Consider the following 15530-nt stretch of genomic DNA (forward strand, 5'->3'; position numbering starts at 1 on the left):
AGTACGCGGCACACCACAATTTTCAATCGCCAAATTCCTTGACTCCCTGAAATCTCAATCATAGCTACCGCCTCTGTATTTGGACAGTCTGCCATTTACTTAGAAGAAAACGTTGACTAATTATCTCATTCCAGCCGCCAAAGTATTGAAAGAATAGAGCGGGTCAGTAGCAGTAAGCGGTTAAGGGTGTTAAATAAACTAGCCACGGACTCGCACAGCCTAGGAATGCTGGGCGGTGAAACAAGGTTGTTGATGCCACAAGCCTGCGGTGGGCAGCAGGCAGTCGGCCAAACCCATGGCCCCGCTCCTCTGAAGGCTGCCTGCTGAACTGGGGCTGGTTTCCCTTCAGCCTCCCGGGAGCCCGGGTCTTGGCAAGCGTCGTCAGGAGAATTCTTCGCCCTAATTATCCGCGGAAGAAGACGCGCCTCGGCCGAACACCGCTAGGCAACACTCACCGCGGCAGTCTCCAGATTACGTCCCTCCGCGGGTGTGGGACTCCGTTTAAGCAACTCACACTTACAGTAGATTCTCACTGGCGAGGCTGCGAGCAGCGAGGGAGGGGGAGCCGGGAGGAGGAGGAGGAGGGAGGAGGGTGGTAGGCGCAGAGCGGGAGGCCGAGGAGACACCGGAGCTCCAGACTCAGCAGGAGCGCGCTGTGGCGGTGCAGTTCCGAGCTCGCCAGCCTGGCCGCGCACACTCCGCCTCCTCCCCTAGCCGCGGGATCCTCCGGGCTCCGGGCCGCCTCTGCAGCCGATCCCTCCCTCGTCAGTGCTCAGCCCGCAGCTATTTCCTTCTCCTGGTGTCTTTGAACTTGGGATCTTTTCCTCCGCTCGCCTTGCTTGTCTTTCCCCCATCCTGTTTTTTTCCCCCAACTCCTCTTCCTTTCTCCTCAGCCACCCTGCTATTTTCTCCTCTTTTTATCGAGAATTTCTTATTAAGATGACTTGTCTTCCTCCCTGAAGACTGAAAAAGAGCTTTTATCTCCCCTCCCCTCCCTCCAGTGGCATTTCAAAGACCTCCGTCCTTAAAAGTCTATAAAGAGGCACAGAACGGGACGCGGGACCTTCTCGACACCCTCGAGTCCAGTCCCGAACTGCACTGTCCGCCGTCACTAGTATTTCATTTAACCCCAGTGGAGAGGACGGTGTGGGGCTCCGGAAGCAAACTTCAGCCGTACAAGAAGCCCCGTGGTCCCCGCACTGGGGCGAACCGCGGGCCCGAAGGTGAAGGAGCCTACGGGGAACTGGGAGGAACCGCGAGCCTCTCTTGCCCCCTCCGCAAGGCCAGAGCCGTGGACTGAGCGGCGCGGGACAGCGGCGGCGGAGGCGGCGAGGACAAGATGCGGGGCTCGGGGCCCCGGGGTGCGGGACGCCTGCGGCTCCCCAGCACCCCTGCGTCCCTGGCCGGCTGCTCCTCCGCACCTCGCAGGGCGCTCCTCTGGACCTGCCTTCTCCTGTGCGCCGCGCTCCGGACCCTCCTGGCTAGCCCCAGCAACGAAGGTAAAGCCGTGGGGGTGGGGACCGCTGCGACCTGGGGCTGAGGGGCGAGGCGGGGCCTGGCCGCGCGGGTCCTGGTGAGCTGGACGCGGCCGCCGAGGCCGAAATTGCACCCCTCTTCCGTAACTAATATGGGTCGTCCGCTCTCGCTAGCCTTTTCCCTCCGGTTCTCAGCCGTCTCCACTCGCATTGTTTGACTTTAGCCGCGGAGCGCTCGGCGCGGAACCTGGCTGTGGACCTAGGCTGATTGGGGGGCTGGGAAGTTGGAAGCCAGGAGGACAGAAGGCTCTGAGACCCGCGCCGGGAGGCTGGGTGCGGCTGGGTCCCAATTGAGCGTGTGGGGAAGTGACATTTCGGGCTTTAAGGAGTGGGAACTGTTTGAAGCGCAGTGACGGGGATCTCGGGAGCGGTGGGGCTTTTAGAAACCGTTATTTGGGGCTGGGGCTGGGGAAAGTGGTGGGGGTGGCTGGATGCTTTTATTTTGGGGTAAAGTGCCTTCTGGGAGCTGTTATTTAGGGCATCGCCAGCTGCTATTCTAGGGTGAGTGGTAAGAGCTTTTATTTCTCGCCGGAGGGGGGATGGAGAAGGACGGACAGCGCCTCACACTGTGGAGGTGTGCCGCACTTTGGGGGTCGTATGATCACCCAGACGAAATGGAAGTCTGGAAGGTGGGATGCCGCGGGAGGCAGAGGGTTCGGGGGAGGGGAGTGTCGCCGCCTGGAAGGTGATGCTGGAACCCACCGAATCGGGTCTCCTCCACGTTTCCGAAAGCGAAAAGCTCCGCTCGGGATCCTAGAGTCCCCAGCTCTCTCCCCTATCCCTCATCCCGCGCTCCGGACCGAGAAGACTGTCCCCGCCTTGCACCCGGAGAGGAGGGCCGACACGGGAGCGGCACCTGCGCCGCTCTCCTGGCTCCCGGATCTGGGCTCAAGCCTCTCCGCTCGCCGCCCTCGGCCTCCGGGTCAGCTCCGCCACATTCGCTCCTCTCCCGCGCCCGGACCGCGCAGCCCTCCAAGGTGGGGGCAGCATCTTAGATCCCATGTGGGTTACGAGAAGATGGGGTCTGGGTGGTCAGCTCCACCACGAAAACATCAAAAACCTTCCCACCTTGGCGGGAAGGTTGGGGTTTCGATTTGGAGCCCCGGATGCCTCGAGTGAAGCACAGAACCTTAAAAATTTCCTTCCACTCGTGGGGCAGGGGACGCGGGACCGGAAAGATGAAGCAGCAGCGGCGGAGTCGTGTGTGTCCTCGTGACTTGCACGGGTTGTGTGTTGGCTGTAGGGGAAGGGGCTGAGCTGGTCTCGGAGCGCTGCCAGCTCCCTAGGAACCGTGAGAAAAATAGGAAGGATCAATACTCCCCTCCCCACCCCATGAGCTTCTGTCTTTACCCTCCAAATTTGTTTTTAAAAATCTGATTTAGGGGTTATATGTAGCTCGATCTATCTCCCCATCTATCTATCTGCCTACCTACACATCTGCTTACCTGCCTACAATACCCCATGCTTAACACAAGCAGTCTGCATTTTTAACCTCCCTGGTAAAGTTGAAAAAGTGTTTTCTGAAGTCGTGTCCTTTTTTTAGTATGTTAGAAGTCCGGAGAATTCTGACAGGGTTAGGAGTCCTTTTATGAACTGTCTACTCTATTGAAAGGGGCAACCCGGTTTGGATCTAAAGAGTAATAGTAATATCATTTTATTCTTTCGTGTGTTCCCGTTATGTTTCTTTTTTCCTTTTTTCTCCTAGGTATTATGAGGGAAAGGGCATATGCAGAGGTGTAAAGGAGTAGTAGCTCTTGGTTAAGAGAAAGGGAAGAAATGAAGTCTCAGGGAGGGTGGCGCTAAATGGCAATAAGGGTCCAGACTGAAGAGAGAAGAGGCAAACGGAAATGGAGGGAAGGCAGGGAAGTAGAATAGGTCTCCTGTGGTGTTGTAAGAGGACCTGGAGTCTTGTAGACTGGCTGACATCACGGACTTAATACCTACAGGTTGTGCTGTCCTTACCCAGCGAGTGGAACAGTAAAACTTGGGCTTCAGTGAAATGGGGATTGCAGGGGTCTAACCAACAGTGAGTGGTACTTTACCAGCCAGTGTTCTGAAGACAGCAGAAATAAAAGCATGTCTGTTGTTTGGGGCACATTTTGTAACTACACTATTTTACATAATTAGAAATAAAATGTTACAATTTTACATATATATATGTGTGTGTATATGTATGTATTTGTATATTTCATCTGCTTCATCCCTTCTCTGCCCAACAGTTTTCTGTTAGTGTTATGCCAGACTTTTTATTAATATGTTCTTTTTGTTTCTCCATGATGCTGCTATGCTAATCAAAGAACAAGAATATAAGATATTTATAACAGCAATTTATTTATTTAAAGATTCAGATTGGAGTTTTCAAGTTTGCTTTGGATTGTTTTTGAAAGAACTTTGAAAGAAAGATTTTATGTATGCACTGACGCCTTTAAAAACTTGTTCTATACGTTGCTTTCTGCGACCTATAGATGCTTTGTGACTTCTCAGACTGTGGTGTACATATCCATTATATATGTGTATGTTATGAAAGCTCCCGTTATGTGACGAAAAAAAATTCAAGTCAGGTAGAAATAAATGGAAGTTTACTTTTATAATTGGTACTCCAGTCATGTTTAAAATTTAAGTTTGGTTGACATAAATAAGCAAAATTGAACAGAAAAAGTCAAATTTATATCTAGAATCTTGGACTGATATGAAATAAATGTTAAAATACACTGGGTAATAGAAATGAGGAGAATTTACCCTTTAGCCTGAACTCTAGGATAAGGTAAATATATCTTTAATTGTCTTACTACACGTGTTAGGTATGAATACATGTGAAAGAAACCTTTGAGCTACAGTATAATACACAAGAGTTTTATTGTAGAATAATGCAGAGGCATATAGAAGGCAAAACATTTCTCTAAGATTGATCAGGCAGGACAAATATTAGCAAGTATATCAACAAGTGAAAAATTTAATAGATTTAGTAAGTAAAGGAAGCATGTCCACTGTTATGAATATTGGAGGTGGCCCTGAACTTATTCAGTAACTGCCACTTTTTGCTGTTGGGAGATATATTTGTAAACAAGCATTATTTGACAAGTGCTTTTCGCAGCAGGGATTCTTGGCCAATTACTGCTGAACAGCTCTGCATTGAAAATGATTCACCCACAGTGAATCAAGCTTAATTCATTGAAACTACAGTTAGTAATGTCCCAGTAAAGTGCTTCTGACAGTTGTCAGCAGTTTGTATTTGAAAAGTCCAGTTTCTTGTCTCTGAATGTTTTGTATGTTTGAGGAAGTGGGATGGAGGGACTCTGAGGGAGAAAAAAAAACACCACATGAGGGGAAAAATTGAGGAGGGGTGCTGAACTGTTTGAAAAACAATCATAAAATTGTAGATGCTTTCAATGGAAATAAAGAAAAGGAAGAAAGTTTGTTTTAGGGTTTTTTCTTGGTTTATAATAGGACCAGGCCCATAAAACGATTGGACGACATAATAGATTTGTAAAACTAAATGGCTTTGTTGTGTGGCCTTGTCATCCGGTTGTAATTCATTTCCTTAGATAAAGAGGCAGGACCCCACAGAAAAACCACAGTAAAATTATTCCCTCACCAGGATGCTACTGAAGGAAAAAAGAGAGCCATTACCCCTGTTTGAATCATAGATTGTTGGAACTAGGAAGGCACCATGTAGAGTTTTGGCTTTTTGCTTTATAAACCTTGAATAGGGAGAAGAAGGTTGGGTCTTGAAATTTTAAGCCTTTTTTTGAGGTAGACAAAAATCTTCTTGGGTGTCAAGGTAACATGTAAGAGGATTTCATATCCTCATATAAGGTGGGGAAAAGGTTGAACAATTTCAGCATTTCTAAGGGTTGTTTCCTTTGATTGAAACTATTTTTATTATAATATTGTCATTTGTAAATATTATTAGTTCTTTATCTAAGTCCACATAGGATATAGATGGTATGGGAAGTGGATTCTTTTTTTTTTTTTTTTATGCTTAGAAACGTGTTAGTTGCCATTATTTATATTATTAACATTCTGCTTTACAAAATGTGATCCTTTGGCATTTTCTACATGAAATATCAAAATGAGATGATATAGCTATTTATAGACAAAACAATCCCAAAACATTTAATTAAACATTAGACTTTATTCATTGTTGCTACTGCAGAGAAAATGTCAGTGCTTTAGTTATTTTCACTACACTTCTGTTGATTGACTTGACCACTTGAATCTCCTTTGTTTGGTGTGCTTTTTTTAGGTATTTGCTTGAGTGACCAATTTATTTCTCTTTCATTTTTTTTTTTTACCTTTGACTATAAAAATAGGATATGATGTACATGATTGTATTAACTAACAATAGTTATTTTTCCTTTTATGAGTCAAATGTTTTTTTTTTTAAATATGTTCTTAATATCTTAAAGAAAAAAACGGCTGTAAAAATTGATTATTCTTTATACTTTATTTTTTCAATTTAAATTAGCAGATATATTTTATTTTATTAACAAATAACTCGAACTTAAGTTAGCAAAGGTATGTTATCATTCAAAGATGATTATGATATTTTTAATAATCTTCAAATACTTTTACTATAGTTTTCACGAAGCAACAAAATTAACTCAAGTTCCAATATTCAGCCTTGCTTGTAAATCATTAAAAATTGATTGCAGTATTTGTCCTTTTGTTTTCTTTCCAGAAACAGTGATATTAACTATAAAAGCAATATGAGAGCTAAAAATGTAAATTGTTACAATAGAGATTCAGTGATTCTTGCTGTTCTGGTATCTCTGGCGGGTAGGTATTTATCTATAGAAAATAGTTCCTACTGGTATACTTTACTGGGTAAATGCACATTTAGTTATTTAATCAAAATATATATAATCAGTTGGATAGGTAGTGATTTCTTCAAAGGTGTTATCCTAATCTATTGTATGCATAAGCACTCCTAATGGTATTTTTAATTGACATTAAAAAATGTATCATATATTCTATCACAGACTAAATGGTACACTTATGTTTCTATAAATGTGTAAAAAGGTTGCTAAAAAATAATTTTATTTTTTTAAATAAATAGATTTAATAAATAAATAAGTAGATTTAGAAGTTCATATTTTTACAAAAAGTTTAATAAAATGTAACTTTCAAATAATAAACAAAATAAATTTATTCAGTAAGATATATTTAATATAGGAATGAATAACTGGAGATTCTCTGATCTGTTCATAACACTTTTGAAAGTATTATTATATAGGAATTAGAAAACTGGAAGATTTGATAGTTATTCACTGTGAAAATCTTAACTGAATTGTTTGTTCTATTGAAAATGTTATATCAAAATGTAAATGACCTATTTTTAAGTATTTGTTTTTTAACTTCCAAAATAGCATGAATACTTAGGGGGTCTCCATTTATCATATCTTTACTGTTCCTGTTTTAGTTTCTGACTCTCTAGATGTTTGTTTGTTCAGAATTAGTGAAATAGATTTTAAAGTGTTTGAACAAGACAGAAATTGACTTTTGAATAATAAAAATGGTTTAAGAATTTTAAATCCAAATTTTGGACAACAGCTCATTTTTTTATAATACATTTTGGCAACATATACAAGGTGTTGTAATAGAGAACTTTCCACAGAAATAGTACGATCTGATGTCATAAATTGTACTAGAAATAGCTATTTATAAATCAAACTACAAACAGTGGTACACGTATTCCTGAGTATTAAAATTCAGTTGGAATTTACATTTTTCTTTTGACACTGGAGTTTCATGTGTATAGGTTTTGTTCATTTCCCTCATTCTAATCACATAAAATAAAAAAAGGTTTTAATTTAAAATTTATATTAAAACAACAATAGAAAACACTTAATTGAATGATTTAAAACATAATTCTAGTCAATGAATCTCATGAGAAATAGAGATTTTAAAATTCCCTTTTAACTTACTTCATTATCATCTTAAAAATTTCTTAGCCTGTATAATGTAATTGTAAAGCAAAAAGTAAATAAAAAGAAATACTGCAAGGTACATAAGTACTGTCTGGTGAAACGGGATTTATGATCTTTCATTTTTTTTTCTAAAAGTTCAAGTTTGTCGTCTAGTATCTCTAATGAGAATTCCATGTGTTGCAAAGCTATAAAATAAAACTGTAATTTAGTAAGTGCACTACTTGGAGTTTTTGAAAACTCTGTGGCTTAGCATATTGACTTTTATTACCAGCTGCCATTTTTTGTTGGTAAAATTTTAATGAATTTTAATAAATTTTAAAAAATTAAAAAATTTTTTAATCTTTAGCAATTTAAAGAAAACATAAAGAGACCTTTCTGTCATTTAAAACATGCTCAAAAATCCTTTTTAAAAATGTGTGCGACTTGTGTTTTTAAGATCTCAATGACAAGCTTTATTCTAGGTTTTTTTTTTTTTACTGTAGATTCCACAACCTTTAGTCTCTGATCAGTTTGTATGGTACTTTATTAATATCATCTAAACTATTTCTTAAACTCTTAGAATATACAAAATTTCATTGATCAGAAGTTGACCCTCGGTCATGCATTCCAGTGATTCAATGTCCATGGCTTTATTGCTGTGCATTTATTAAGCAGAGTGCAGGAACTTGGTCTGATAATTGTGGTTTATGCACATGGATTACCTATGGGGTATGTGTTAAGATTGTGGTGAAGCTTTTCAAAAGAAAGGGTAGGGAGGGATGTCAAGATGGTATCACTATGAGCTTGATATTAATAAAAGTACTTGGGCTTTATTTTTTATAACTAAAAAATACCATAGTTGCATGCAAACACACACACAGACACACAAATACACATTCTATTTTGACATTTGTTTTACTGACTCTGAAGATATAAACCCCAGCCTCATGGAAAAAAGAAATAACTTTGGTTCATTTTATTTCATTCATTTATTTCTCTTTCTTTTATTTCTCTGTAAGTTCCACAGTTTTGTTGAGTCATGCCAAATACTTGTGGCATTAAACACCCCACAGATGAAATAATTGGGATTAAAGTGTCTGTGATGATTCTAATTTTGTTACAGTTGCTGGACAGTTGCCCAGGCTGTCTTCTTCATCCATCACACACATCTTTGGTTCTAACTAACTGGGCTCCTAACTTTGTTAAGTAAATGATCTTGTTTAAAAAAAAAAAAAAAAAAAAAGAAAGAAATCAAAGAGCCAAAACCGGAGGGTTGAAATGTTTTGCATATGCTTTGTGAGAAAATGTTCCTACTTGGAAACATGTTTCCGGCTAAGTATTGGAAGATTTAGAGAAAATACAGTCTGTTCTTTTACTCAGAGATGGGTAGTGTCTTTTATCTTCTATGGTAATTTCACACTCTTATTTTCATCTGTCACATCTCCTTTTTCCCTTTCCCACTCTCTCTCTTTATCTCATTTTCCTCCTTTCTTTTTTTCTCTCTCCCTCTTTCCTTCTCTCCTCCCCTGTCAGATACTCCATTTATGCAAAGTCAGAGCAAAATAAGGGAGTATTAGCTCATCCATGCCTGTGAGTTCCAATACCTACAAGGAAGTAGGGGTGATCAGACAATATAGTCTTCTGTTAAATAAATCATGGGACACAGTCATTAATGTTAAAGAGTAGATTGTAGCAAACCAAGCTGTGTATTTTTTACAGGATTCTTAAGTCAGAAGTACAGGAGTTTAGGGTATCGGTCAGTTTTGTGCTACTGCTACAGTTTGTGGGGTTGCAAAGAGCTGGACATGACTAAGCAACTAAAACACACACACACACATACACATACACACAGCTCACTTATTTATTTTGCACTGACTGCCTCTTCCTGTTCCAAGATGCTTGTTAATGTCTTTCTGTGGAAAGACAAACTCAGCAGGTAGACCGGGCTGGCACCAGTTCAGCACAGCAGTCCACAGCAGGTCCTCTCTGTGAGCCAAGTTGTAGCTTTTACCCAGAGCCTTGGCCTGTGTGCTGACTGGACAGGTGTGGCCACTGCCCCATGTTTTGGAAGATGACAGAGGTCTTGCTTCTCTCTACACTCCAGGCAGTGTAGTGATGCTGCCATGAAGTCTCCTAAAGGAGGAACAACCAGCCTTCTGAGAAAAGAGGAAAATACTTGGGAACTGCTGTGTCTGAAGGATTTTAAACATCATGTTTGATTTTTCTGGAAGTAGGGGTGGAAGTAGAAACAAAAGAACCATTTAATATTGCAGGTTTGCAGTCACCTTTTTTTTTAATTCATTTTATTCAAGCCTGAAAAAATGAAGCAGGGAAAGGATTAAATGGCATGGAATTACAGAAAAATAAAGGAAAAGATAAAACAAAACCAAACTTCTGGCTTTGAAATCCCAAAAGAAACTAGTTTTGTTTTGAGATTGTGTTTTTTGTATTTGTTCATTGCTTTGGTTTTTTTTTGTCCCCCCTCATCTCCATCATTTACCATCTGAATTCTGTGGACACTTATTTTGTTATTATTATTATTTTGTTTTAGTCTCAGTTCATTTATCTGCAGTATGATACTGCTTCACATAATTGTTGTGGAGAATTGACAGAGATAATTTTCTAATTGGTGAGCAGTACACATGTGCAAGTTGTGGGAATGTGGCTGGTTAGAATGCTGCAGAGTCCATGTATGTTAATGCTTTTCTTGCCAGGTAAGCGGTAGAATATAGGGAATATCTGGAGCAGCAGTTTAATGGATTTAAGTTTATACTATATGAGGAATCATCCTTAAGGAAAGGAGTACAAAAAATGTTAGTTCTGCAAGTGTAGCAGAAATATGGACTTAATGAATACTTTGCTGGTCTCTCAGTGACATGAAAGTGACCCATGTCATTGAGGACCCTGTAACTTAATTTTAATGAACTTTGCAGTAACTACTTCTCACCAGGTAGTACAAAATGGGAACATGTGAAGACCATGAAACAAGCCCTACTATGTATGAGTGAGTGTTCTTGAATCATCCATGTCAGATTCCACATACTAAAAATTAAATGTTAACCCTTAATTTTCACTTGTGAAAATAATGTGCAGAGTATGTATGTTGCTTAGTAAAATTCCTAGAGCAAAACAGGTATACAACAAATGTTAGTCCCTTTGGTTTCCCCACTTCTAAATGTGAGCTATTTAAGACAAGTTTTCAGGATCTCAGATTAGTGTCTTCCTTGCATTGGAATGGAATCTGGGACAGGAAAACAGTCTAGTAAAAGGAACAGCATATGCAAATTTTCCATAGAGCTAAAAATCAGTCACATGCTATTGTCCTAATTTTCAGCTGGTTTGCTAATTATTTAATATTGAATACTGGGATTTGGTTAGGAAGCAAAGCAAAAATCATCAGTTCAAAGATCATCATTGTAAATGTTGTCTTTTACCTGATTATTCCTCAAGGAGAGGTCAGTTTTTTTTTTTTAAACATTTCTTCTTTTTAAAATTTTAAACTTATTTATTTTTAATTGAAGGATAAATGCTCTACAGAATTCTGTTAGTTTCTGCCAAACATCAACATGTTTCTCACTAGCCACAGACGTATCAAGAGATATCTTCAGATGTTTAGATATTTACTACTGGCATAAAAAGTTAATAGTATTTAATATAATATATAATGTATATTTTAAGTGACCTTTACGATGCTCTGAAAGTGGGTAATTGAGAGAATTAAATACTTAAATGTTTCCTGAAACATGTCTGACACTATAGTTTGCCACCTCTAATTTGGTTTGAAATATATAATTTTCTGAGCTGTTTGATTATACTCAGAGTTTAAAATACTACTTGAAAACACTACCTTTCACATTTTCATAAAGGTTTTACTACAATTTTGTGAAGACTTATCTTTTTTATATAGGTAACATAAGCAGATTTAAGAAAGTTTAGGATGCATTTTGGAAAGTTTAGGATGTATTTTGATCTCCTTATGAAATGTATATATGTATCTGCATGCATGAGTATACCCACCTATATAAAACAATTATAGTTAACATTATTGATATACCACATACCAAACATTGTTTTTTTTTTTTTTCAGCTGTTCTCCCACTGTGCCTCTCGTTTTTCTTTTTTTTAATTTTATTTTATTTAACTTTAAAATATTGTATTGGTTTTGCCCTATATCAACATGAATATGCCACAGGTATACATGTGTTCCCCATCCTGAACCCTCCTCCCTCCTCCCTCCCCTTACCATCCCTCTGGATTCTCCCAGTGCACCAGCCCCAAGCATCCAGTATCGTGCATCGAACCTGGACTGGTGACTCGTTTCATATATGATATTATACATATTTCAATGCCATTCTCCCAAATCATCCCACCCTCTCCCTCTTCCACAGAGTCCAAAAAACTGTTCTATAGCCTCAGATCAGATCAGATCAGTCGCTCAGTCATATCTGACTCTTTGCGACCCCAAGAATCACAGCATGCCAGGCCTCCCTGTCCATCACCAACTCCCGGAGTTAACCCAGACTCATGTCCATCGAGTCAGTGATGCCATCAAGCCATCTCATCCTCTGTCGTCCCCTTCTCCTCCTGCCCCCAATCCCTCCCAGCAGCAGAGTCTTTTCCAATGAGTCAACTCTTTGCATGAGGTGGCCAAAGTACTGGAGTTTCAGCTTTAGCATCATTCCTTCCAAAGACATCCCAGGGCTGATCTCCTTCAGAATGGACTGGTTGGATCTCCTTGCAGTCCAAGGGACTCTCAAGAGTCTTCTGCAACACCACAGTTCAAAAGTATCAATTCTTCGGCGCTCAGCCTTCTTCACAGTCCAACTCTCGGAAATATGTATTATAATATTATTATTATTCCTGTTGTACACATGAGGAACCTGAAACAGGGAACAGTTAAATAACTTGCCCAAGGTTACAAATCCAAAAGTGGTAGAAAGAGATGCAGTAGAAAGAAAAGAGACATGAGTTTATCCCTGGGTGGGGAAGATCCCTTGGAGGAAGGCATGGCAACCCACTCCAGTATTCTTGCCTGGAGAATCCCATGGACAGAGGAGCCTGGTGTCACAGAGTTGCACACAACTGAAGTGACTTAGCATGGTAGAAATCTGCATTCAAACCCAGACAGTCCGACTCCAGTTCTGCTCTTGTCAACTCCTCTTAAAAAGGGGAGGCTATTGACGATACTCAGTGATCTTGCCCTCACCATCCAAATAATGGCCCATATCACAGACAGTGGGAAGTAGAGTAAAGGTTCATACAAAAATTCAAATGGAGTCCTGAGGCTGTTTGTTCACATGTTCAATCATCCTTCTAATTCCACCCCCTGCCCCCCACACTGCCACCCCACTAAATACTTGATCTTGTCTTCAGACTCTAAAGCACTGATTGATCCCCATGTTGACATCTCCCCTCCATTGCCCACTAGCACAAGGTAAAGATCCCTTCCTGCACATTACCTCTTTTTCATTTTAGGCCGCATATTTTTTAGTTTTTAAATTGTTTTCTCTTGCTTTCTTGTGTATGCAGCCCAATTCTCAGTCCCCAGCCCAGGCTACACTCTAGACCTAACTCTGTATACCTGTAATCCCATTCAGAAACTCTCCCGACAACTTTTTTCCCTCCTTATATACATAGCAATATTAAATATTTTATAATTAGTTTTATATAGTTTATGTTATTAAAATGCTTTATAGTTTACAAAATGTGCTAACCTACCTCATTCCATGAGAATCTCATAAAAAATCCTGTAGGATAGATTAGATAAATCATTTCTATAAACAAAGGAACTGAAACAAGATAATTTGATCTAGTAAAAAATTAGAACCAATTTCAAAGCCAAAGTCTCATAACTGCAGAATTCAGCATTCCACTTTAAAAGGGAGTGGGGCAGGCTGGTTTAAGAGCACAAACTCTGGCATCTGGCTGAACCACTTAGAGTTGTGTGACCTTGAAAACCTGGAAAGCTGGAAAATCTTGTGTCTACGTATTCTTTTCTGTATAATGGGAATACAAATAGAGTTGTAAAGATTAGGTTCATGTCAACAAAGTGTTGTATAAAAGTTCTGGTACACATCAAGCATTATATAAGTGTTAAATATTCCACGTGTTATTTAAAAAGCAGTGTGGGTTGGCACTCTGACATTTAGCAGGGTCTAATTTTCTATGTTAGTTAGTACTGTCTAATATTTATTGTAAATGGAAATACCACAAGAGCAGCACTTGATTTCAGTTCAGTTACTCTAGCAGCCCTTATTTATTCCTTGGGTAAAGCCTTCAGCATCTCTTCAGTGTCCTCAGGATAAAACCTAAAGTCCTTGAGCCTGAATTCACAGCTCTCAGTAACTTGTTCCTGGCCCACCTCTCCTGGCACTTCCCTGCAAGTCCTTGCACTCCAGGCTCCTGTGGGGGAGCCAGGCTCTCAGTGCAGTTGGGTGCCCAGTGGGAAACATTTCCTTCTCCAACCTAGGTAATCTTGGTCTTTATGCCTAATTGTAAATTATAAAGCATTCTTTATAATGATCCCTGGGTCAGGAAGATCACCTGGAGAAGGAAATGGCAACCTACTCGAGTATTCTTGCCTGGGAAAACCCATAGACAGAGAAGCCTGGGGGTTTACTGTCCAAGGGGTCTCAAAGAGTAGGACAGGACTGACCAAGTAACACTTCACACTTTCACACAGGAAATAACTAGGATATTTCCAGTGGTCGCTATCTCTTTATGTTGTAACCAAGGACTGTTTTTCACCCTCTTTCTTATGACAAATTCTCAGAATTACTATGACTTGAGCCACAATCAACCAACATAAAAACAACTATTTCTGCTTTAAGAATGACTTGTCTTATCTCTAGAAAAATGGTTAATGTAAAACATCTGTTTCTTAATGATTTAAATTTCTGAGGAGGGGGTAAAATTTACTTTGATTTCTTTTACAGTTCCTGGATAATTTAAACTGTCACTTTATGAAGCACTTTAGATTTTCAACTTGGTAGGAATTCTTAAGGTTGCAGGGAAAGGAGTAGTAAAATGCATACCATCAACTATGTGAACTGAATAACTTGAAAAATAGATTTATAAAGAATAAATTTTAAAATATAATGATGAATAGCTTTTTAAGTATAGCTTAGTTAATTTCTAGTTAGTGTGTTTAATTCTAACCTATTTAGTCTATTTAGGATATTTAATTATCTATCCCCCTTGAACATATTTTTTTATTTACTCTAAAAATGCTAATAAATATATCAGAAGTGTCAGTGGGTTAATATTGTATTCTACTGAGCTATAAATTATTGAACTGAATTTTTCTTCTAGATGGTAGGGATAATAATGATAACTGCTCTGAAAACTATTACCACATAATCTCCTTTAATTCTTACAACAACCCCATGAGTTGGAAATTATTTTTTCAGTTTACTGCGAGGTTGGGTTGGGAAGAAATTAAGTAAATTGCCTTGGGTCCTACAACAAATAAATTGATAGGAAATAAATCAGGTGTGTTTTATGTGGAAGCTCTTAGTTGCACCCACAATCTAGAGATTATATTTAGTTCAGTTCAGTTCAGTCACTAAGTGGTGTCTGACTCTTGTGACCCCATGGACTGCAGCACGCCAGTCCTCCCTGTCCATCACCAACTCCCGGAGTTTACTCTAACTCATGTCCATTATCAGTGATGCCATCCAGATTTCATCCTCTTTTGGCCCCTTTTCCTCCTGCCTTGAACCTTTACCAGCATCAGGGTCTTTTCCAATGAGTCAGCTCTTCACATCAGGTGGCCAAAGTATTGGAGTTTCAGCTTAGGCATCAGTCCTTCCAATGAGTATTCAGGATTGATTTCCTTTAGGATAGACTGTTTGGATCTCCAGCAGTCCAAGGGACTCTCAAGAGTCTTCTCCAGCACTACAGTTCAAAAGCATCAATTCTTTGGTGCTCAGCTTTCTTTATAGTCCAACTCTCACATCCATACATGGCTACTGGAAAAACCATAGCCTTGACTAGATGGACCTTTGTTGGCAAAGTAATGTCTCTGCTTTTTAATATGCTGTCTAGGTTGGTCATAACTTTTCTTCCAAGGAGGAAGCATCTTTAA

General features: G+C 39.9%; 1 protein-coding gene across 11 annotated transcripts in view; it reads left to right on the forward strand.

Annotated features, from left to right (window-relative positions):
* The first annotated feature begins 243 nt into the window (after nucleotides 1-243).
* The window catches only part of EPHA5 (EPH receptor A5), a 401719-nt gene continuing 386432 nt past the window's right edge, over nucleotides 244-15530 (forward strand). For 3 of the 11 annotated variants that reach the window (XM_025289991.3, XM_025289994.3, XM_044945835.2), the window contains exon 1: nucleotides 245-1499. In XM_025289991.3, coding sequence (XP_025145776.1) covers nucleotides 1340-1499 — 160 coding nt within the window. In that variant the 5' untranslated portion in view covers nucleotides 245-1339. Of the gene's footprint in view, nucleotides 1500-15530 lie in introns of all 11 variants that reach the window. The other 8 variants (XM_025289990.3, XM_025289993.3, XM_044945836.2 and 5 more) reach the window with 5 other exon arrangements.

Source organism: Bubalus bubalis, chromosome 7, assembly GCF_019923935.1.
Source record: "Bubalus bubalis isolate 160015118507 breed Murrah chromosome 7, NDDB_SH_1, whole genome shotgun sequence".
Classification (NCBI taxonomy): Eukaryota; Metazoa; Chordata; class Mammalia; order Artiodactyla; family Bovidae; genus Bubalus; species Bubalus bubalis.